Source organism: Nelumbo lutea, chromosome 3, assembly GCF_056320005.1.
Source record: "Nelumbo lutea isolate HS-2025 chromosome 3, American lotus-T2T, whole genome shotgun sequence".
Taxonomy (NCBI): domain Eukaryota; kingdom Viridiplantae; phylum Streptophyta; class Magnoliopsida; order Proteales; family Nelumbonaceae; genus Nelumbo; species Nelumbo lutea.
In genome coordinates, this window is record NC_142686.1 from 116,057,680 (window position 1) to 116,079,825 (window position 22,146).

Here is a 22,146-nt window from a genome sequence, read left to right on the forward strand (position 1 = left end):
TGAAATTCAACCTGACCCGACCAATGCAACCCAATTGCCAGGTCTAGTGTTAAGGATGTATTTTGGTTTGAAAGGTAGGGAACCAAAGACAACTCAAACGGATCCATATCGGACGACTGACGAAAATAATAAAAGTAAAAAAAAGATTGATATCTCACATTCTGACTCTTATCGATTGTGATACGGAAAGACATGACACCGAAAAGATTCTTATCTAATTAACCCGCATCATAATTCATAACACGCACGCCCTCTTCTTCCCTCCCAAAAACACATTCAAATTTCTCTGATACTCTCGGTCCCCGTGTCATGATTTATTGATTGGCTACTTAACACTAGTCTTTGCATCTCTTTCTCTCTCAAAGTCTCAATATCTGTCTGCAATGGCTTCTTTAAGAGATGCACGAAGAGAAAATGATGATGGGCTCGATTTATGGTCACAAATCGCAGCTCCTGATGATGGGCTGCCCCAAATGGCAGTGACTTACAGAAGAAGAGCAGAAAAGAAAAACGCAGAGATACCCATGTAGGTGTGAATGAATGAAGAGAGAACTTGTTCTTATTTTGAGTAATTTCAGTTTCCCTTTTGCTTATGCGCTTGTTTGAGTTTCTCTTACATCGTGCGCTTATTTTCTTTGGTTTGTACATTGCAGAAGCCGGATCGAGAAAGACAGATGGCCCAATCGTTTGAGCTTAGCGCCAAACAAAAGAATCAGTTGGAACCGTTCTCTTTCTACGAGGTTTGTTCTACTCCTTGTCAATTTTGTTAACTTTGATTGAACAGGGTTTGTTAACTTTATAGTTATTTTGTGGCTTATTCTGCTTCTCTTTTAGTTATCTATGAATATGCTCATTCTATTTACCAACTGCCTGAATGGTAGTGGTGGAAACGATATGGCTTTTTTTTTTTTTTTTTTTATGTTAATCCACCCTTTTGAAATGGATAGAGGGAAAGAAAATGCAAATAGCAAAAAGCCAAAGAAAAAGAGAATGAGAAGAACACCAGAGAAATTACATCTTTATTCTACATTATAAAACAAGAGAAATTACAGCAGAATGACTCACAGAACCTCACCTTCCATACACCCTTTCAATCTCCCTACACATCCATGTATAACCCACACTCAACACCCAACACTTATATTCACAGAGAAATGAATTGCTGAGGTGATTATAATGGCACAGGGTTGCCCCTATTTATAGTTTACATCGGTGGTAGAAGGGGGACTTTTGAAAATTTTCTATGCCACAAGTTAACCACCATCCATTACCAATTTAATGAATGCTTTGGATTAGGCGGTTAAATGACATTCACTGCCATTTTATTGCCTATGCACCAAACGGTGAAAGAAAGTGGTCTTCACTGCTTTACATTTTCGGTGGGCCATTACCTATCATTTTGGTGGGCCATCAATTGGTGGTCTCATGCATGGGATCTTTTTCACATTCTTTCACTTTGGAGGTGATTTCTCTTTATAGTGCAAAATACACTCTGTATAATAGTCGCCAACCATCACCATCTTTCAAGTGACTTTTAAGTCTTAAAAGAAAATCATGCACCAAACAAACATCTCCTTTGTCATAAGCTTCATTATTGTAGTCAAATGATCTCTCCCTGTATTTGTCATGAACCTGTTAGCTTCCACTACTCGTGCAATGTTTGGTGCACACCATGACAAACATAAGGCTTCATACTATTGATGAATATGGTATATGAAACATTTCTGTCTTCTCTACTTCGCTGCTAAGAAATTGATTTGATGACAATTTGCAACCAATAAGAATGGGGTATTGGTATACAAATTTTCATGTTCTTCCCATCCCTATACATCATCATACCAAGAATCTGATTGATGGCCCTCAAATCATTCATGTCAAACTTCCTGGACACATGACCTTTCAATGTTACTTCTTTGTTAGCACCTACAATGAGCATGTTATTGGCATTCAATAACAAGGTAATCAAGTGACCATCACCAATACATGTGTAGGCATTATGATCTACTTAACATTTTTGAAAAACAAAGCTCATGATGAAGGAAGCAAATTGCTTGTATGAACACTTGGGTACTTGCTTCAAATTGTAAAGTGATTTGGTTAGCTGACAAACCATATCATTCTTCTCTTTTTCCACACAACCTTCAGGTTTAAGTATTATCGCTTCTTCCAAATTACCATGGGGAAATGCAATTTTAACATCTATCTGTTCAATTTCAAGTAAAGCACTTTAGCTATACTTAATAAAATATGGATAATACTCAAACAGGGGAGAATATTTCATTGAAGCCAATACATGGTTTCTGAGCATACCATTTAACAATTAGTTGAGATTTATATCTCTTGTGCAGCCATCTGAAACCAATGGCTTTTCAACCCTTAGGTACTCTAACTCCCAAGTTTTGTTCTTTTCAATTTCCTTCATAGCCAATTGCCAATAACAAGCATATAGACTTTCACTAGCTTCCTTGGTCAACCTTTATCACCATGAGTCTCACTATTAGAAACCTCAATTCTCTTCAGCATTGCCATCAAAAGTTGCATTAAGCTGTTGATCATAAATCATGTTGAAAGGTTCTACTTCAACCTTCCTTGTTGTCTTCAAGCTTGGCCATGAACTTTCTTTTTGCGTCGAGTCTTAGTTGAGTACACCATCTTGGCTAATAACATTATAACAATATTATGGACAGTACTACAGTAGGATCCCACAACTTGTACCCATTTGTACCTTTTGTATATTCGAGAAAAATATACTTTTTGGATTGTGCATCCAAATGGGTCATTTATTTTTGGAAATTCACACATAAGTTTTACAACCAAAGGTATACAAGCTAGAGTAATCCATAGGGTTTCCTAATCATACCTCTTTTGAAATTTTGTAATCAAGTGCTATAATGGGAGTGTGATTTACTAGATAACATGCCCTGCTGGCTCTTTGTTTTGTTGTGGAGTTTGAGGAACTATATACTACCTTTCTATGCCGTGCTTATTGCAAAAACCCTCCAAAATCTTTCAAAGTATAATCTCTCCCATAATTGGTCCTCAGATACTTAATCCTTTTCCAAATTTGATTTTCAATTGAAGCTTTGAATTTCTTAAAGCAAGAAAAAGTGTCACTCTTCAACTGATGCTTATACACCTACTCCTTTTTGGAGAAGTCATTGATAAATGAAGCAACATATAACAAACCTTCCAGACATTCCACAACAACTCCCTGAGTATGAGAGTGTATTTGATCCGATACCTTTCTACTATTAGCTCTAGACTTGGGAAAGCTATTATCATCTTTAATCATTATCATGAAAGAGGTTTATACCATCCAGGAATTTCAACCACCCCACCACCAGTTTTGAGTCCCCTTGTATTAGTAGGTATTCCACTCCTCCAAGCTTATTTGCTTTCTGCACTCTTTGAACAACCACTAGTAATTCAGCCTTTATAGAGTCTCCAACTCTCAGCGCACCCAAGAAAAAAGATAAAATATTCCCAACCTCATTTTTGAGGGCCCTACCTATACCAGAGGGGCCTGGATTACCAAGACCACATCAGCACATCCATCAAAGTTTAGTTTTACATAGCCTTAAAGGGGGCTTCAAGGAGGGGGGGGATAATGGGTTTAGCAATGTTTTTATTTTATTTTTCTATGAAATTAATGCAATGGTTGGCTTTGCCTTGATGTACTTGTGGATGGACTTCTCTCTCTTGGAACTAAAGGGACAACATTTTATATTCTGCTTTATATTGAACAGAGGGAGGACTAGTATCATCATTTCCTCTGGAGTGGATTATGACCATCAGCCAAGACAAAAAGAAGCAAAAAGGAAACAAAAACGGGCTCCTCTCAATGTATGGCATGAGCAACTCTTTTTTCTTTTTTCAGCTTGCATGTTATCATCACTCTTTTGATTACTATCAAGAATAGTTCATGAATAAATTATCTGGAAAAATTATGGTGCTTTTGTCCATGTTCTGAAACTTGTAATGACATCCTCAGCTCAAAATGATGTTTGAATTGAATCACATCAATTGTGACTCTTAAGATCACCTGTGTTTTCAGCAATATTAATAATAACTTATATCCAGAACCTAACAATGTGTTTGACACTGAGCAGAGTGGAACAGGGTTCTATATGGTTTGGATAAAGCTTGGTTGAGTGCACACACACACACACACACACACACACACATATATATATATATATATATATATATGCACTCAACTATGTTGGTGGCTATATGAATCCTGTCCTGCCATTGCACTCTATCAAGAGTCAGATCTTCTAACTGGATTTCTAGATTGGATTATAATTAAATTTCTTTGATATGACCTAATTTCTTTCTTGACTTTCTTCTGTCTGTTATCTTTAGAAAACGACTGTACAACCACCAAATTTTGAGAAGGAGCGGGCGTACTTCCAAGAGGTTGATTCCTTGGAGCTGTTGGAGGAAAGTCCTTCACCAAAGCACTTGGGTACATGGGTCATGGGCATCCAAAGTAGTGAGGTTGTTTTACCACATCTGCCTTCAAGATTAGAGAAATGGCTAATCTCCAAGAAGCTTAACTACAGTTGTGGGCCTTCTGGTTCCTTAGCTAAGATTTTGGAAACTCCAATAATGCCTATGGAATCAATTTGCAGTGATGTTTCCAACTCTACAAGACCTAAGGAACAGGTTTCTCCTGATATATCTTCAGATTTTCCTTCTATATCCAACAATGTGATTGAAGAGCATACTTGCTCACAGACACACATGGAAGGTCTGAGTACAGGTGATGACAACTGTGAAGATATTGGAAAAGGCTTAAAAAATCTCTCTCTGATATCAGAATCTGAAACTTTGGATGGTGATCATAAGGTCTCATTTGCAACATTGTTAACAATTTGTGGGCAATCGGCTCCTTCAGCATTATTGGATGTCTTCTCCCAGTGTTGGTTGGTTTCTTCCTAAAATACTTGAATTCTTTTTTAGTTGTCCTTTATCGTATTAATTCTGGATTATTGTTGTTGGATTTGCATTTTACAGAAATATTCTTGTTTTTGGTCTTTCCTTTTCATTTTTGCAACTTTGTTATTAACTAGTAGATGTGTTTCAAGACTACTTAATGGTTTTTGAGACATTTGTAACTTCAAGAGTTTGGTTTGTTAAGATTATGATATCATGAAATCTCAACAATGACCAACTTAAAAATCTCTTGGGTTGCAAAATAGATTGATTCAATGATCATAGGATTTAGCAATCCATTCGTTCACCAAAGAGGAGGTTTTATTAAAATTGAGTTATTAGCTCTTCTTCAAATGTTTAGATTGTTATACTCCATTGACATTTCTAATGTTAAGGCGGAGGATTATGCTCAGATGGTTGTTGCGTGGATAGGATAGGGGGTTGGGGAATCATGGTATATTGAACATTGACACAAGAGGCTAGATCTTCAGCGTCCGGAGTGAGTATGCCATTTGTGTGGATGTCTAGATCAGCCAACTCATTGGAAGATTCATGCTTCTTTTTGTACATTTCTTTGTGATCTTTAGCTCTGTTCTTTTGTCTTTAGGTTTTTGAGAAGACTGTTGTTATGCTTTCTTCCTTTCATCAATAAAGTTAACTAAAATAGGTTATTACCCAATGTTAGTCCCAGCTATCGGGTGTCTTGGGATGTGTAGACTGGATTTGACCTAATCTTTGCTATACTTTTTTTTGCACAAAGTGGTACTCTGAGACTTCAACCCATGGTCTCCTGTTTTGAAGCCCGAGATTTTACCATTACATTAAGCAATGGTCCATGATGAATAAAGTTAACTGTTGCCCATAAAAAAATTCCATCCTTTGTATTCCTCTGGATAGTTATGATAAACTCTCATCAAGCTTAATGGTCAAAATGATCTGTTTGCGTTAATTTTGGGCTTAGGAATCTCCTAGGTTGGTTTCATTCGCTAAAAGTTTGTGGACTTGAAAACAAATCTGCTCTGAGCAACTCATAGGAGTCATTGTTATGGTAGTATTCTGTTATTTTCAGTGATGATTTATCAGAAGATGCATAAGGATCCTTGTTCTTTCTTTTATTTTAAATTTGTGTGAAGGTGTCAGCATGTTTCAACTTGAATATATAATATGATATTGGTCATATGTTTCCTTTTATATTTTTCTCCTTTCCTTCCATTGTAGAATTTGGAAATACATTTTATGAGCTCAACAACTCCAAACTATCTAATTATTTGGTGCCAAGAATAGCATTTTTTGCTTATTGATAAAGAAACAAAAAGTGTTTGTTTGATATAATTTAGGAAGATGGCATTGCATTTAATGGAAATTTGAAACTTTCTTGGGATCAGTGATCCAAACAGTATTATCAAGATTGGTGAAGGAACATATGGAGAAGCCTTTAAGGTTGGTGCAACAGTTTGCAAGATAGTGCCTATAGATGGGGACTTTAGAGTGAATGGTGAAGTGCAAAAGGTATCAACCATTTTCTTTTGTCTTATGATCTCAACAATGAAACTCTGAGGATATAGATATACATTTAAACATAACCACATAAATGATTAATGTTGTCATTGAATGGCAGCTGTGCAGCTTGGTGTTTTAATGAAATTATGCTTCTTCTTCGTCGTCTTCTTCTTTTTTAATGAAATTATGCAATAACATAAGACTTCAAATTCTTCATCTAATTCACCACTGGAAGTTGAAGTTTTCTTTTTCAGTTATAATACTTCTAATCTCCCCCCTCCAAAAAAAAAAAAACATTGATGTTAGTTGTATTGCAATTTAAAAAGTGCTTCTGTTATTCTTATTATTTCATGATTTTGTCACTCATCTTACTCCAGGTGTCAGCTGAATTGCTTGAGGAGGTCTTACTTTGCCAGACTCTTAACCGTTTAAGAAGACATGATGGCCATGTTTCAAATGCATCTACAGCATTCATTGAAACATTAAAGTATGCCAACTGCCTAAATCTCTCCTAGTACCATGACCATGCTATTTGTATTTTAACAGTTCCAATGGGATTTTGGATCTACCGCAAACACTGGCACATGTGGGATCCATGTGTACGGAACACTGGCATGTTCACTCGTGATTAGTTATGTAGCTCGTTTTACACACCGGGGTTTGAAGCAGATCCTGACTGTCCCAATGGTGGTTAGCTTTCCTGGTTTACTGATTACGTAGGAGGACTGAATATGTTGTTTTCTGCCAGATTAAATGTTTCCTAGGTTATAACACCATCAACCAGTTGACTATTAGCTGTGAGGCATTAAATGTTGATTCCAGTGCAGGTTTTGTCCTGCTCTGGAACTGAAGTTGGATCTGAATTGTGTGAGATCCCAACATTCATATGAAATGAACAGAAAAAAAAATAGTAACTCAAAAACTCTTTCCTCTTTATCCTATTCCTCTCTTATTCTTCCTAGTTTCTCTACAATACTTATTTACACTATATTATATGCTTTCCTAATCTATGTGCATCTCTTCACATAGTCTATTCAACTTATATTTCATCAGATCTTTTTCTTCTGTTTTTATTTTAAATTTCCTCAGAGAAAAAAATTTCAATCAACTTAAAACACCAAAATTACTTTTCAACTATGCTTATAAATACAATATGCCTTTTTGTTTTTCTGTGGATGGTATTCATGTCATTGGTTGCTGTATCAAAGGTGTTGAGACTTTGGATTATTTTTACATAAACTTGTAATTCCTTTTCTGTTTCCTATGAAATGGTTTTGTTTCATCTTTTAGTTTGAAGGTATGCCAAGGTGTTTATGATGCTTCACTGATCAGAGCATGGGAAGATTGGGATGAGGAACATGGCTCAGAAAATGATCACCCGGGGAAATTCCCTGAGAAACAGGTTTTTCTTCCATAACCAATTAGAGTTTATGCAGATGTTCAATAAGTGTGAACTTGACTAGGAATTCACCCATGGAATTTGGCCTTTTCAACTCACCGAGTCAAATGATGCTTGAATGCCAACAACCCTTAATGTAGAATGTTACTAAGATTCATGCTCATTGGCTCAGCTGGTTTTTGCATTACATGCCAGACAAAATTCAGATGTATGTATGTACATCCATAGTTCATACATATACTAGTTTCTTGATACAATGGGGTTCTTCCACCAATGAAGGGTTTTTTTGGTTAGGACCATGTAGAAGACTGAAGACCTTTTGGATAGTCTGGACAAGCTAAGTCCTCATTTGCATCAACTCTATCTACCCCACCTTACCCTGTGTGGAGCATTTTCCATATTATGACAACCATTATATACTTGTTTTTAGAAAAGAAAGACCTCTCTTTTGGTACCTTGACCTATATCACCTACATATGGAAAACATATTACATTTTTGGTACCTTCACCTATATCATTATCACCTACATAACATGTAAAGCATATTCAAATGATAATTTAGAAATAAATCAAACATATAAACATTTCAAGTATGTAAAACCCACAATCTCTTTTTTTCCTCAATTGCATTATTTCAAGTAGCTAATGTGATGTAAAACATGTTGCATTCTTGATTCTACGGGCCGCATTTTGTGCCACGCCCCTCGAGACAAGCCCAAACAAGTCCATGTTGGGGTCTTAAATTCTTAGTTCGCACACAAAAAATAATGTTTTTATAAGTTTAATTGCTTTTTTAAGAAGATATTTTAGTAGGATGAATGAATGAACAACATTAGCAAATAGGGGGTTTTCAGGCCCTAGCATGGATTTGTTTGGGCTTCCCTCAAGGGGTGTGCCACCCCTGGGCCAACGACTAGGTTCAAAAAAAGCAAAAAAGCATCAAAATTTCAAAAGATGCATGCCTGGGCTGAGGTGCAAGGCGCATCAGGTGCACGCCTAGGCGTACCAGGCGTGCGCCTTTTGAAAGGGCTGCGCCTAGGACCTAGGCGAGACACATACCCTAAAATGCGCCTAGGCACGCCTTTTAAATGGGCCTTTAGCAATCTAAATTACCTTGAACCTAACCTTATTAATGATATTATGTTCTATGCTCATCTTTTAGAATGTTCAGAAAATTAAAATATCCCACTCTATTAATTTTGGGGAGCCAAAGTCATCCAATTGTATTATGTACAGTTGTAGTCTTGGAGCATTGCACGTCTGCTGAGAAGTCTACAGTTCAAACCTTACAAAGCTTAGTAGTAATTTTTCTTAATAAAATTACTTTAACGTATCCCAACCTGGCAAATCTGAGTTGTGCTTCGGGCTTAGCATTGTGCAACCTACACAGGTTTGTGACCTGCCTTAGGATTAGGAATGGGGGGCTCTGGGCATAATCCAACCTACACAGGTTTGTGACCTAAGTAGACCATGCCACTTCCCTCTATCCAACCGATCTAATTTCTGTTAAACCACTTCAAGCATAATGCATATTGGCTCTCGGCAACTGTTTAACATGGGTGGTTTTGTTTTTTCTTCCCCTTCATCCCTATTTTCATCTAATTGGTTTCCTTTCAGTGTTATGTGGTGTTTGTATTAGAACATGGAGGCAAGGACCTTGAAAGCTTTGTGCTTCTAAACTTTGATGAAGCACGGAGTTTATTAGTTCAGGTAAGCTACTCATCTCTTCCCCTTTTCCATCTGTTTTCCTAACCTCTGATCCACAATCAGTTATTGTTTCATCTCTGAACGCAGGTTGCAGCTGCCTTAGCTGTGGCAGAAGCTGCCTTTGAATTTGAACACCGTGATCTTCACTGGTAGAGTTGCAATCCCTAAGACTAGGTTCTTCAACTGTTTTCTACTTATAATACAATCCATGGTTGCACTATGAGTTCTTTCATAAGAATACTGTTCTTTGAATTGGTTTTCAGGGGCAATATTCTTTTGACCCGCAAGGATGATGAAACAGTAGAGTTCACTCTTGAGGGAAGGAGAATGTCGGCGAGAACATTTGGATTGTCGATATCAATTATTGACTTCACACTTTCACGCATGAATAATGGTCAATAGCCATTTTATATTTATATCCCACATTAAATGGAACAGACTGGTGAAACAGGATTCATGTAGCCGATCTCATATAGTTGGGATAAGGCTTGGATGATGATGATGACCCATTTTATATCTCACAACTCTCATGTCTAGATATAAGGCTTATTTTGCATGATCTATTAATGCGTTGTCATGTTTTGCAGGAGAGGCCGTATTGTTTCTGGACTTATCTTCTGATCCGCTTCTGTTTGAGGGTCCAAAAGGAGATCAACAAGTAAGAAAAGGAACAGATCAACATGCAAATTTTTTCAGCATCTTTTAGTTTTAATGGACTCCAAAAAACCGATATTTTACATTTTGTTGCAGGCAGAAACATACCGAAAGATGAAGGAGGTTACGCAAGAATGTTGGGAAGGCAGGTAGGTACATGGATAAACTTATGTTTTCCTCTGTTGTTGAGTGGTTACATCATCACTTGTGGTTTCAGAGTGTATATATAGACTTTTTAAACAGCACCTAAAATTGAATTTTTATTGGACAACTTGATATATAGAATGGGGTTTTGGGCAATAAAGAAAAAACACATCCATAAAATAAACACTACTGAGATGGTGACATGATAAGAGAGTTGATTGAAATGGTGTTAACCATGTGTATAGATGGGCCAATGACTACACAAATGAGGTGAGGCTTGTGGGAGCAAGGGAAACACGAAAGAGAATGTGGGTTGAGGTAGACAGAATACTTGAATTTTATCCAACATGGAAGCTGAAGTAGCTTGATTAAAGGCACCACTTTTTCTGCCACCTCACTCATCTTCACGGCTTCACCTGCCAAGAGCCAAGTTTCTTTCTTTATGTAGTTAGCTCAAACAAACTCTAACACTTCACAGGAGAGTCCCATTTCTTCCATCTTGTTGCCAACGGTTATTGTGTCTATGTGAAAAGTCTAGCACTTGGTAGAGTGTGAGGCTGATAGAGACGAACTGTCTCGGTTGTGAACCTAAAGTCTAATCTCTCGCGCCACATAAGTACGCTGTATGACAGTTAAGCTGTTGTTTTCTGATAAACTAGGTTTTCATAACAAAGGAAAATGCGTTCATGGACCTGTCTTGGTTCTGAATTCTGACTACAATACCAAGATGGGCATTCAGTTATGTTGCATGGGACTCAAATTCTATATTCAAAAGCTAATATCATGAAGCCAATGTATTTAGGCCTTCTGATTTGAGACTGATGCACTCTTAATTTGTCACTCTATTAGGCGTCAAGCAAATTACTCTCCTCATGTGTTGGCCAATAAAAGCTATACAGTTTGTACTCATATAACTACTTGGTCATCTTGTCCTGACTTCTTGCTATCTGTCTACCACCATGATTTGCCTTAACCGAGTTTGAATGAATTTAATGTAGTCTTGCATTTAAAGAAAATAATAGTGATGAAGTCCTTGTTTATTTATCTTTTTTCATTAGGAGTGCTTATTTATTACCAGGTTGACAAGCTGTTCCTGTTTCAAGAATGTTTTTTTTTCTTTTTGAATCAGCTATTTTTGGGGCATTAATTTTGTCATGGTAGAATTTTTTCTTATAAATACTGACCCTTCCGACACTTTACTTGTTTTGACCAAATAGTTTCCCGAAGACAAATGTATTGTGGTTGCAGTATTTGGTGGACATTTTGCTGTTGAAGAAATCATATGTAAGATGAAAGTTTATTTTTCTTTTGCCAATTCGAAATTTCTTTACCACTAGCTTTGCTTTTGACCCTAGTAAAACTGCAAGAAAGTAAGCGAGTAATCTTGTTTTGGGGCCAGCAACGATCTTCCAAAGATGAAAGAGATCTTCGTTTGCTGAAGAGACGTTTAACCTCGTATTGTTCAGCGAGAGAAGCCCTAGACGATGCTTTCTTCAGGGACTTGTTGATTGAGCACAAGTCCGATAAGTGATGAGCGAAGGTCCAAAAAGAGAATGTAGCAACTAAGGTAGGTATATATTTGAAAGCTTCCCAATGGGAAGTGATATACAAGTCTCGTTTTACTTGGCTTGGAAAGAACCGGTATGAAATTGGAAAAGGAAAATGTAAAAAAGCAGAAACGTTTTGTACAAAGTGAAATGAATGGGTCTTCTTTTCTTTGAATTTATGTAGTTTTTACCACCTTAAAGGAAGTGGTTCCATTCTGGTTCTCCCTTGAACTTGAAGAAAATTTCAAGAAGTGAATTCCTATTGTTTTGATCCAAATTGGGAACGGGGAACCACTCTAGATGATGGCATTATGGGGGATCAAGTGCCATTAAGACCAATAAAACACGATTCGATGTCGTGTGCACCTAAGCTCCCCAATATTCAAAAAGCAAATGCTAATTGTTGGTCCAGAATCTTGCAAATTCTTTTGGCATCAAACAAAAATGTATTTGTAATCTATGATTTTTGGATGAATAGCCACCTTTTAAAGTTGAGGAATTGAAAAGAACGGTTGTTATTTCTGGGTGGATGTTTTTGAACTCCAGAGAGAACAAGTTGCTGGAGGGGGGAGAGGCTGCGACTTTGTGATAGCCTTTCCAAAGCTTTTCTTTTTGAAGATATGTATGACTAATGAGATCACAAAGCAATTTGTAAAGGCACAAGGGGTAAGCTGAATGAAATCCTCATCTCGATAAGGCTACTTTCTTCTCTTGCAGTCCTCGGAATCTCTTTTGTGTCATAATATGATTACTTTTAACTTGTTAAATAATAAGCGCCTCGTCACCCACATGCCCATCCTTCTTTTGGATGTTCATTCTGCTTTCGGCAGTAGGATTTCAGAGAAAGTAGAGCTCGTTTGTTTGGAGAATGTATTGACTATGTCTGCAATCTCCAACTGAAATGACACTTCTCTCTCTCTCTATTATCTCTATATTTTCCCTTTGTTTTACTATATTTGGGTACATATCTTATCAAAAACAGGGTGTAGTTTGTGGGATTCATTGTGCAAGAGTATGTGGTGATGTCTACCTTTTATGTCTCCTCATGGCTTTTTACGTGGCGTGAGCTTCTTCCATGCATTCATGTGGGCATGTGCATGTACACAAGAAACTGTGCAAAAGGCCACGACACTCGCTAAAGTAAGGTCGTAAGCCTGGTGAACGACAAATCCCGTTGAACCAGATGACATGGATCAGCCCTTTTATGACTTGGACTAGTACGTCATGGAGATAATGCCAACTAAATCAATCAAAATCTATTAATGGCCCGGAGTGGTCCAACTCCAAACTGGTAAGCTTGGGTTGGGTCCTGGGAATCTGATGCCCTACCCCCAGTAGGTTGGGCTATCTACACCAAGGCATGTGAGCTGTGTGAAGCAATTGGTCTAGACTCTAGAATTTTCTAGTTCAAAGACTTCTAATATGGTGTCAATAGGTCCATACATACGCCTGTTAGTCCTGTATTGATCAGCTGGCCAGACCAGAGTTCTGGTTCTCGGTCCCTTTCTGGTTTGACACCGTCTTTTGCCAACTGGCCACCCCTCTGGCTGCTTTTACCATTTTCAGCTTTTGTTCTCCTCGATAAAGAAAGAGAAAGGTATGAAAAAAATAATAAAATAAATAAAATGATAGACCATTCCTCAGGAGGACCATCTTAGGGGGGATGGTCACTAACTTTTAGACTGTCCAATCAGGTGCATGAATTGAAGGATTGATATCGGTTAGGACTTGGAACACCTTGGTTGGATGCCAGTAGGGGTGTCAATTGGACCGAATTTGGTCGAATCTGGATCAGGTTCAATCCAATTCAGTTATTTTGGACCATTTTGGACCAGTTCAATTCAATGTCTGAATTGTCCAATCTATTTAAATTGGTTTTAATTTTGAACGAATCCAACTCAAACCTGATTCATTGACACTTATATTTTTATCTTCGGTCCCTTTCAATCCAATATAAATTCATTACAAATGGACCAGGTTCAATCCAATTCAATAAATATTTTAGACCATTAAGTCTGAACTGATGCAATTCAATGTTTTATTGGTTCATCCAATCCATCCAAATTGATTTTGATTTGGACGAGACTAACCCAAAACCGGTCTAATATATATATAGAGAAAGGTCTGCATTCAGTAAGAGGCCCTTTCACATGAGCTTGTGTCTTTTGATGTTGGTTGTTGGCCCAATTCCAATCTGACGTGTTAAAACTTAAAAGTGCACCCTCATGACTCATGTGGGGACCTGGACTCTTCATCAAATTATTAAAACAAAATTCAGAAGAGAAGCATTATTCATCGTTTGAAATGTTTTACCAGGTACCAGAGCCCTGAACCTCATCTTTTGTGGCAAAGTAATCTCTCCTCTTTTACTATATCAACAATTTCCAGCATTTCACCTTTCTTTTACTTTTCCCTCATTGACTCCTTTTCTCTCTCCCCAACAGCTTTATCTAACAACACTTTTTCCTTTCTCCTGCCAATGCTCAGTGCCCCACCGATTCCTTAGTGCCATATCCTTTAAACATCATCTTTGCAGAAATCACATAAAAAATCCACTTGGGTCTCCTCCGAAACTTAGAAACGCCTCTCGTATTAATGGCCATGGGAGCTTCTTCTAATACCCTCTTCTTCCTCTTCTTCTTCCTTTCCCTTCTCACATTCTGTTATTCAGGTAATTGCAATTTGCAGCAACTCACTACACTTTGGTCTATTCTTTGTGAAGGAATGAAGTAAGAAAAGAAAGAAAGTTTTCTGATTCTTACTAAGCTGTTGCGCTGTGGTTTTTATAACCCTTCAAATTTGTTTGCTTTGCTAATTTTCAGGAACTTTGGTGGGTTTCTCTTATGATGCAAGGAGAAGTGCAACTTCATCACCTAAAGAAACAATGTCCTTCCTCAAGGAAAACAACGTTTCCCCATCTCGGATAAGGGTATTTGCAGCAGATGATAGGGTTTTGCATCAACTGTCCAACGCCGGAATACCTGTTGATCTCTACTTAGATGAAATTCAGGTTGAGTGTCTGAGTAAATCCAAAGCTTCAATCATTGCATGGCTCAAAAACCACCTCATAGGCTTTCTCCCACATGTAAACATTACCAGCATAATAGTTGGCACCAGCAGTAGTACCTCATCAACTACTCAAAACCAGTTACCTTTACTCCTACACACCATGAATTATATCCATTCAGTGCTAACATGGTTTGCTCTTGAAGGTCAAGTTAAGGTCTCAGTTTCATTCTCCATGCCATTTTTAGAGAGCCTAAACAAAACTCAGGCAAGAGATCTACACGGGATTCTAGATTTCATTAGGAAATCTAGGTCCTTCGCAGTTATACGGACTGTCATTAATGGAGAGCTGAGTATGGGAGATCACTTTGTCCGCTTGATGATTGGAACGGCTAGAAATGCCTCCATTGCTCTTCGTTACTGTGATGTTCCCTTGGTCGTGACTGTCGGTAGCTCTGCTGTTCCTAGTGCAGTAGAAGTTTCTGAATTTTCTGAGAAGATTCTGCGATCCATAGGAGACAACACCGAGGCCATAGGTAATGTAACTGGGTTATTTGCAGAAATCCCTTCCATGGAAGAATCCAAGCGGAAAGAGCTCAAGATAGAAGAGGAACAGATATTTCACTCTGTCCACAGGGAACTCCTTGACCATGGCGGCATGGAACAGAGATCCATCTCAAAAAGAACAACTCTCCATGATGTGATAGGCTCTCCAGCATCAACTCTCCCTATAAATCCCACGCCAACGATTATCACGGTGCCCTCTACAACAAATCCTGTGACCGTAATGCCGGCAAATCCTGTAACCTCCCCTGTCACAATCCCCTCCACCACGCCAGTCAGTATTCCACCAGCAAATCCTACCAACCCACCCATAATCGGACCAATAACCAATCCAGTCACGACACCAGTAACAACTCCAACAACACCAACAGTAACCAACCCGGTGACTACTTATCCAGTAGCACCGCCTGGCAACGTTCCTATCACAACGCCGACGACACCCATTACAAACCCGGTGACTCCTCCGGCGACGACGGGCTCATCAATTATTCCGGGGCAGACTTGGTGCATAGCAAGGAGTGGGGTATTACAAAATGCACTTCAAATTGCACTGGACTATGCTTGTGGAATTGGAGGTGCAGACTGCTCGACAATCCAACCTACAGGAAGCTGCTACAATCCAAATACCCTCCAAAACCACGCTTCATATGCATTTAACAGCTACTTTCAGAAGAATCCAGTGCCATCCAGTTGCGACTTTGGAGGAACTGCTACGATTGTGAACACCAATCCAAGTAAAAACACTGTTCAACTTGACCTCCGTCTCATGTATTTCATATAAATATAATCTGCCAATTTGCGTAGGTAAATAATTGCTGCCCAGGAAGAATCTTGATCACAGATGTTTTGAAAAGCAGTGTCTCAAATTTTCTACAGGTACTGGTTCCTGTGTTTACCCATCAACATCGTCATCACCACCGTCACAATCATTACCGACAACATCATCACCATTACCGCCGGCAACAGCAAGGTAAACTTTTCTGAATTCGTTGCAGTTAATTTTGGTTTCTTGTAAGCTGAGCTGTTACAGCTTATATATGTTTCCTTTACCTAACAATCTTTTTTTTTTTTCCTTCTAATTTGCCAATCTCCAGTTCTAGTTCATCAGCACCAGTGATTGGCACGAGCGGCCCTGCTACAGGCACCACAATATTTGGAACCCAACCACCTCCTGGCAGTAACACGACGGTGTCCACATCAACCACTTTGCAGCCACAGTATAGATGCATTCTATTGTTAACGCCTATTACCTTTGTAATGCTAAGGGTGGCGATGTAGGTATCCATTTCCAATGTATGACAGTAGATCAGAGCTCCAGCAAAATTCCAGAACCTGGCAGTATTAGCTTACAGCAAAACAAACGGCCAAGAGTTCGTTCTTCAGAGCTTAGAACCAAGATCCATTCCCTGTGACTAGATCTACTAACCAATGTCCAGTTGTCCACATCGTATGAGATGGTAACCCTTAGTTGTAGTTACAGAGCATTGTACTGGCATACTCCAGCAATCCAATTCTCAAGCAGGTTGCAATGGGTGGCAACAAAGGAACATGTGATCCCTGTTTTCTTTCCAAGTGCAGGCGCTGGTACTGATGGTGGTGCTATACAGGTATTTTGCCATTTTGATAAATAAAATGAGTTTCAGTTCCACATTCCCGATGGACATACAAGCTGCCAGATTAGTAAATGTTGTACAGTTTGTGATATAATAGGCTACGGTGAGGATCAAAGACTGAATGCCTTGTGGAGTGAATTGATTTCTTAGAAATCTAATAGTAATAATATTGCATTTGTTAACAAAAGTTTAGCTTCTACAATGGAATTTGTTCCACTCGATAAATATTCATTTACAGTTGCACATCCATCACAAAAATAATTGGAGCTTTGCGCTGAAACCTGAGGGTATAAAAGAAAAATTCCAGCGCATGACAAGTTACCATGGGTTTTGCAATTAATATTCTTGTAGCCAAAGATACAAGGAATTGAGTGGGGTACGTCCCATGCGCAGGAAGCTCCAAACAGCTCAGTCTGTTTTTCGAAACAGCCAAGGTTTTCTCACCTATAGACAGACTATTCATGCGAAAGTGGGCCTAATGCCTTCTAACTATCATCGTTTTGCAAAAACCACTAGGATCAGCATTGACATTGAAACAACAACCTTGAAGCCAGAGCTCTCCCAGAAGTTCTGTTTGTCAATGCTCACACCTTGTTGCTTTGTAGCCAACTGATCTCTTAGTTCTTTTAGAGCTTTGTCTCTCCTTTCTCCCATCTGCCAAAAAGAACACAACTAAGATAATCATGCAAATAAGGTTAAAAGACATACAACAAGGAAAACCTGAAAACTATCATAACCCATTTCAAAGATAATAATTGATTAGATTAAAAAGTAATTTCTATAAAACAGTTGTAAGGCCAATTATGATGTATGAACAATGTTTGACAGTCAAGAAACGGTATCTCCAAAAATTGGGTGTCACAAAAATGCATATGCTGAGATGATGAATAGAAAAACTAGAAAGATGGAATAAGTAATGAAATCATATAAAGGAACATAAAAGTAACTTCAGTAAGTAAAAAAAATGAGATGGATGAATAAATTTTGGCCTCCACTAACATTCAAAAACCAACACAATAAATAACATAAGCATCTAGTTAACCAATTGGATACAAATGGAAGCATCTACGGACCACAGATGGAATATATTACAATGATCCTATCATGCATATTGTAGATGGTATCAGGTACTAATTCATTTATTGAAAATGCATTTAAGGCAAAATAAGAAGCATATTATTTCCACTGTTCTGAAACATTTCATGAGAGGGTACCATCAGGGGAAATTTTGATATATTCAGGAGCATGGCCGAGAGAGGGATCTCAACAGTAGGGCCATAGCAGCTTGCCAAATTTGCAAACCTCAAAGAACCCTACCTACTTCATAAAAAACATGCTAGAGGCATTTGTTTAAGAAAAAGATATTGCATGTGTAGGAAGTAAGAACTTAGAATTACCCTTTGGAGCTTCCGTGTCTGGGAACGAGCTTCCTGAAGACAGAACTCTAACTTGAGTACCCTCTTCTTCAATTCTTGATCAACTTTTCGTTGTTTCTCCAACTGCTCCATAATCATGTAGAAGCCAATCACGAGATAGTGCCTTTAGTTACAGAAACAGTGCTTTGGGCATATAAAAGTACCTATACCACCCAATTACATCAGGACATACCTGTGACTCAAGTTCCTTGGTTTTCAGTTTCCAATGTGCAGACATAATCCTGATTTCATCTCTGAGCCTTGATATCTCTTGATCCTTTGCATCCAAGAGCTTATTAATCTTCTCAAAGTTCTTTGGAGAAACCTCATCTAATATTTTTCTCAGTTCACAGTTCTTGTTTGCTCCAGCCTTGGAGATTGCTTGCATGATTTCTTCCTCAATTCTCAAAATTTCATCTTTCAGCTGCATTTGAGAAGCCTCCCGTGCTTGAAGGTCCTTCTGCAGATTATCTAATTGTTGTCCTAGCCTATTGACACGCTCTTCATGCTCTTTTAATGAACTATTTTTGACATCTAATTCTTTTAACAGTGCTAAACACTGCAGCTGGGCTGATTGGGCGGATGCAGCACTTGCATCTGCAGTCTCTTGAGTGATTGATATCTGCAACCTTAGCTCATCCAACTCCTTGAGATACTGTATTGCATAAGAATAACATCATCAGGATGTTGAAATTTTAAAAGTGCAATAAAAAAGGGGCAGGCTAATGCTTGCAATTTCATTCGGTCATTCCTAATACAAAGTGACCCAAGTTATAATCCAAAATGGAAGAATCTTAGTAGTTTGGGCTGGATTATTGAAGGGTTCACTGTGAACTGTTATCTAACTTCGATCTTCAATCATTCAACCCATTTGACACAATGTTCAATGACTTCAATCAGTGGTCCAAGTCTCCATGTATAGGTAGGCCACAATATTTTCAAATACTTGTTTTTAGAAACCTTTATTGAGGGAACACCTAATACGAAATTTCCCAGAAAGTATATTTTGTCCTCAATATTGGACAGAGAAGTGCCAAGCTACACAAACGACTGTTTAACATGGTCTATTCAGGTCAGAAGGTAACTGCAAAATCCTGTAAATTATTGATGTGAAAGCATGATAAATTTGGGTTCTAGTACACTACCATCACCGTCATTCAGTTTTGTTCAGTGTCATATACATTCCCATGGTAACGAGAAATAAAAGATAATAGTTTAAACCTCATCATTCTTACTTCTCTATCATTGTATGCCCAAACGTATTGCCATTAGTTTCATCCTTTTCTTATGTATCTTAAATGCTGCAGTTAAATAAAAAGGGAAATTATTACGATGTGTTTAAACGCTAGAAAAATGTTTGATTTGTAAAATACTAAAATGTCTTGATATTTTATATTTTTTATTGGTTGACATTTGAAGAAGCTTTGACTCAGCTTTAATGTTGCTAAGGAAAAACCATGCAGAATCAACAATAATTTGACACTTTCCCTATAGGGAACAGACGAAAACAAACCAAATCCAAAAGGCTCAAAACCAAAGGAAACGAAGATGAGGAAGAAGCTTTGTAGTTTCTGCAACCAGGAGTCATCAGAAACGCTCACCATTGGATCATAGTTGGAATAACAATCCAATTTCAATAAATATAGCATTTTACATGCAAAAAAATAAAAAATAAAAACAAAGAAAAAAACGAAATTCCCAAAAACATAAATAAATAAATAAAACTTCCGTCTGCCGCACCTGCTGTTCAGTGGATGCCGACGCCAGCAGCTGCACGTCCCTCTCTTCCAAGCTTTTCTGCAACCGAAGTACCTCCTCTTCCATACTCTTTGCCCTCGTCTCTGCTACCTACATATATCCACTCACTAAATACGAGTCTAGAAAAGCCAAACGAAGTCCTAAACATTTGAAAAAAAGGAACTGAATTTAGCGCTATGAAACCACCAAATCAGGTACCCGTCTCGATAGGATTTCTTGTGCGAATGATTCTTCCTGCAAAGCAAGCCGACCGCGTGCATCCTTCAACTCGGTAGACAATGAAACAACGTTCCTTCTGAAACTCTGTCTCTTCTCGTCGAGATCCTTCAACAAAGGATCCAAGTCTCGGGCAGACGCCGAGGGCTTCTCCGAAACCTCCGTCATCACGTCAATAACTCAAATAAGATGCTCTGGATCAACTAGTTCAGAGTTTCATCCACTGCAGCTATATTATCAACTTCTGGGACCCTCCTAACATACACGGGGTAGGTTAATGCTCCAAACGTAAGCCCACTCTCACACTCTGTTTCACACTAAATAACCAGTCGTCTCTGGTGCATTGAAGGCTTTCCTTATCTGCATGTCCAAACGGTCCGCTGCATTAATTTCGAACCATGCCTAACAGACGTTAAGTTTTCGGTGTCACGGTAAGTTTCTTTCCTAACTCTTTCTCCTTTTCTGAACAAGAACCAAAAACGCCTCTAAGCAATTAGTTAACAGATTACAAGCATCAAAGTAAAATTAAAAAGAGAAAATCGATTTTTTCTCGTTTCTTCGACACATGAAAGGAATTTCGCCATAGGGTATTTCAGACTTGGCATACAAGAGCTATGTGTTTGCTGTTGTTTCTTGTACGAAAAAGAAGGAAGGAGACCGGGAAACAGTAAATGTGAACATTTCTCCAGAAAATAAAAAATTCCGATGAAGGAATAATTCCTAGAGAAAATTTAAGAAAGTCTGATTTGCAATTACATACAGTAATGCCGAAGGTTATGAATTATGATACATGCTTTTTTGCTTACAAAATGCATATCGAGGGACGTGTGATTACAAAGAACATGGATTTCGGCGGTAAAAAAAGAACTTTGCAATATCAAGAAAAACTGATTTGTACATAAGATTGTTACTGGTTAACTGAAGCATCTGCTAAAGTTATGGAGTACCGAAAGACAGAAGACTCAAACCAAATTGTACTCTTAACGAGCGTACCTTTTATGAAACATTACAAACAGTCAAATACTTGTATCTTTCCAATTTCCAGGTCTGAACGCTCGCGAGACCAGAAGAAGCTTCAAACGCCTCCGGATCGAACTCAACACGAGATAGAAAGAGAGAGGAAATATATCAAGAAATCATTTCAATAAATTAATCTTGAATACCTTCTCTCCGTTCTTCCGACTGTCCTGTATGCATCGCGTGACAAGGTCTAAACCCCTTTAAAACCGCTGACAAATGGTATCAGAAAGCTCCTGAAATAAGATCCAAACACCAAACCTCAGCTTCTTGAACAAACCGGAATGGAGAAAAACCGCTTCGTGGATAAAGAGAAACGAACAAATCTTAATCCGCTTACAGGAGATCAACTTCAGAGCCTCGTCTGCTATTTACGGTGAACGAAAGCTCAAGTTGGGCAGAAGAAAAAACTCTCTAATAAAGCATTAATTCATTCAAGCAGCTGGAGCATTTACGTTGTGCGAAGCGGGCCGGGAAGACGGAGATTTGTACGTCAATCTATATTGCTTATGGATCGGAAAACCTTAGATAGAAGCTAGAATTTTATTGTTCCTTGGATCTTGTTAGTGTAGTGAGGAGGGTCCCCGAAGCAAACAGAGCAGATTTCGTTTATGTTAGGCAAATAGAAAACAGGTTTGGAATTTGGAAGTTTGTATGCACGGAGAAGT

The 22,146-nt window shown here is 38.3% G+C and overlaps 3 protein-coding genes across 8 annotated transcripts; 2 read left to right on the forward strand and 1 right to left on the reverse strand.

Annotated features, from left to right (window-relative positions):
* The first annotated feature begins 237 nt into the window (after positions 1-237).
* On the forward strand, positions 238-12,064 carry HASPIN (Protein kinase superfamily protein). 2 transcript variants are annotated; one of them, XR_016109855.1, is made up of 14 exons: positions 238-526; positions 654-740; positions 3,747-3,843; positions 4,366-4,928; positions 6,324-6,447; positions 6,816-6,925; positions 7,729-7,840; positions 9,455-9,547; positions 9,632-9,693; positions 9,808-9,938; positions 10,132-10,202; positions 10,295-10,351; positions 11,560-11,626; positions 11,742-12,064. XR_016109855.1 is itself a non-coding variant. In XM_088977876.1 (14 exons), the coding sequence occupies exons 1-14, from the start codon at positions 384-386 to the stop codon at positions 11,871-11,873; spliced, it is 1,845 nt and encodes a 614-aa protein (XP_088834002.1). In that variant the 5' UTR covers positions 238-383; the 3' UTR covers positions 11,874-12,064. The 2 variants fall into 2 exon arrangements, 1 of the variants encoding a protein (XP_088834002.1); XM_088977876.1 differs by having other exon boundaries at positions 10,295-10,347.
* Positions 12,065-14,183: 2,119 nt separating this feature from the next.
* LOC148867879 (glucan endo-1,3-beta-glucosidase 12-like) lies at positions 14,184-17,259 on the forward strand. Of its 2 annotated transcripts, none has more exons than XM_088977877.1 (4): positions 14,184-14,560; positions 14,712-16,193; positions 16,336-16,429; positions 16,554-17,259. In XM_088977877.1, the coding sequence occupies exons 1-4, from the start codon at positions 14,485-14,487 to the stop codon at positions 16,735-16,737; spliced, it is 1,836 nt and encodes a 611-aa protein (XP_088834003.1). In that variant the 5' UTR covers positions 14,184-14,484; the 3' UTR covers positions 16,738-17,259. The 2 variants fall into 2 exon arrangements, with proteins under 2 accessions (XP_088834003.1, XP_088834004.1); XM_088977878.1 differs by having other exon boundaries at positions 14,466-14,618.
* Positions 17,211-22,146, reverse strand: LOC148867880 (nuclear envelope-associated protein 2-like). 4 transcript variants are annotated; one of them, XM_088977882.1, is made up of 7 exons: positions 21,819-22,146; positions 21,625-21,714; positions 20,444-20,821; positions 20,228-20,335; positions 18,681-19,142; positions 18,470-18,571; positions 17,211-17,726 (listed from the first exon to the last, which is right to left on the reverse strand). In XM_088977882.1, exons 3-7 carry the CDS (start codon positions 20,627-20,629, stop codon positions 17,565-17,567), a joined length of 1,020 nt encoding a protein of 339 aa, XP_088834008.1. In that variant the 5' UTR covers positions 20,630-20,821; positions 21,625-21,714; positions 21,819-22,146; the 3' UTR covers positions 17,211-17,564. The 4 variants fall into 4 exon arrangements, with proteins under 4 accessions (XP_088834008.1, XP_088834007.1, XP_088834006.1 ...); XM_088977881.1 differs by having other exon boundaries at positions 20,444-20,923; positions 21,819-22,108; XM_088977880.1 differs by having other exon boundaries at positions 21,455-21,714; positions 21,819-22,108.

Excerpts from the sequence above, each read along its gene's own strand:
- HASPIN (XM_088977876.1), top strand. The coding sequence starts at position 384 with ATGGCTTCTTTAAGAGATGCACGAAGAGAAAATGATGATGGGCTCGAT. Across the intron at positions 6,448-6,815 it reads TGAATGGTGAAGTGCAAAAG|GTGTCAGCTGAATTGCTTGA; the intron begins GTATCAACCATT and ends ATCTTACTCCAG. Across the intron at positions 10,203-10,294 it reads GTCCAAAAGGAGATCAACAA|GCAGAAACATACCGAAAGAT; the intron begins GTAAGAAAAGGA and ends ATTTTGTTGCAG.
- LOC148867879 (XM_088977877.1), top strand. The coding sequence starts at position 14,485 with ATGGCCATGGGAGCTTCTTCTAATACCCTCTTCTTCCTCTTCTTCTTC. Across the intron at positions 16,194-16,335 it reads GATTGTGAACACCAATCCAA|GTACTGGTTCCTGTGTTTAC; the intron begins GTAAAAACACTG and ends AATTTTCTACAG. Across the intron at positions 16,430-16,553 it reads TTACCGCCGGCAACAGCAAG|TTCTAGTTCATCAGCACCAG; the intron begins GTAAACTTTTCT and ends GCCAATCTCCAG.
- LOC148867880 (XM_088977882.1), bottom strand. The coding sequence starts at position 20,629 with ATGACGGAGGTTTCGGAGAAGCCCTCGGCGTCTGCCCGAGACTTGGAT. Across the intron at positions 19,143-20,227 it reads CGGCATCCACTGAACAGCAG|TATCTCAAGGAGTTGGATGA; the intron begins GTGCGGCAGACG and ends TATGCAATACAG. Across the intron at positions 17,727-18,469 it reads AGACACGGAAGCTCCAAAGG|ATGGGAGAAAGGAGAGACAA; the intron begins GTAATTCTAAGT and ends TCTTTTTGGCAG.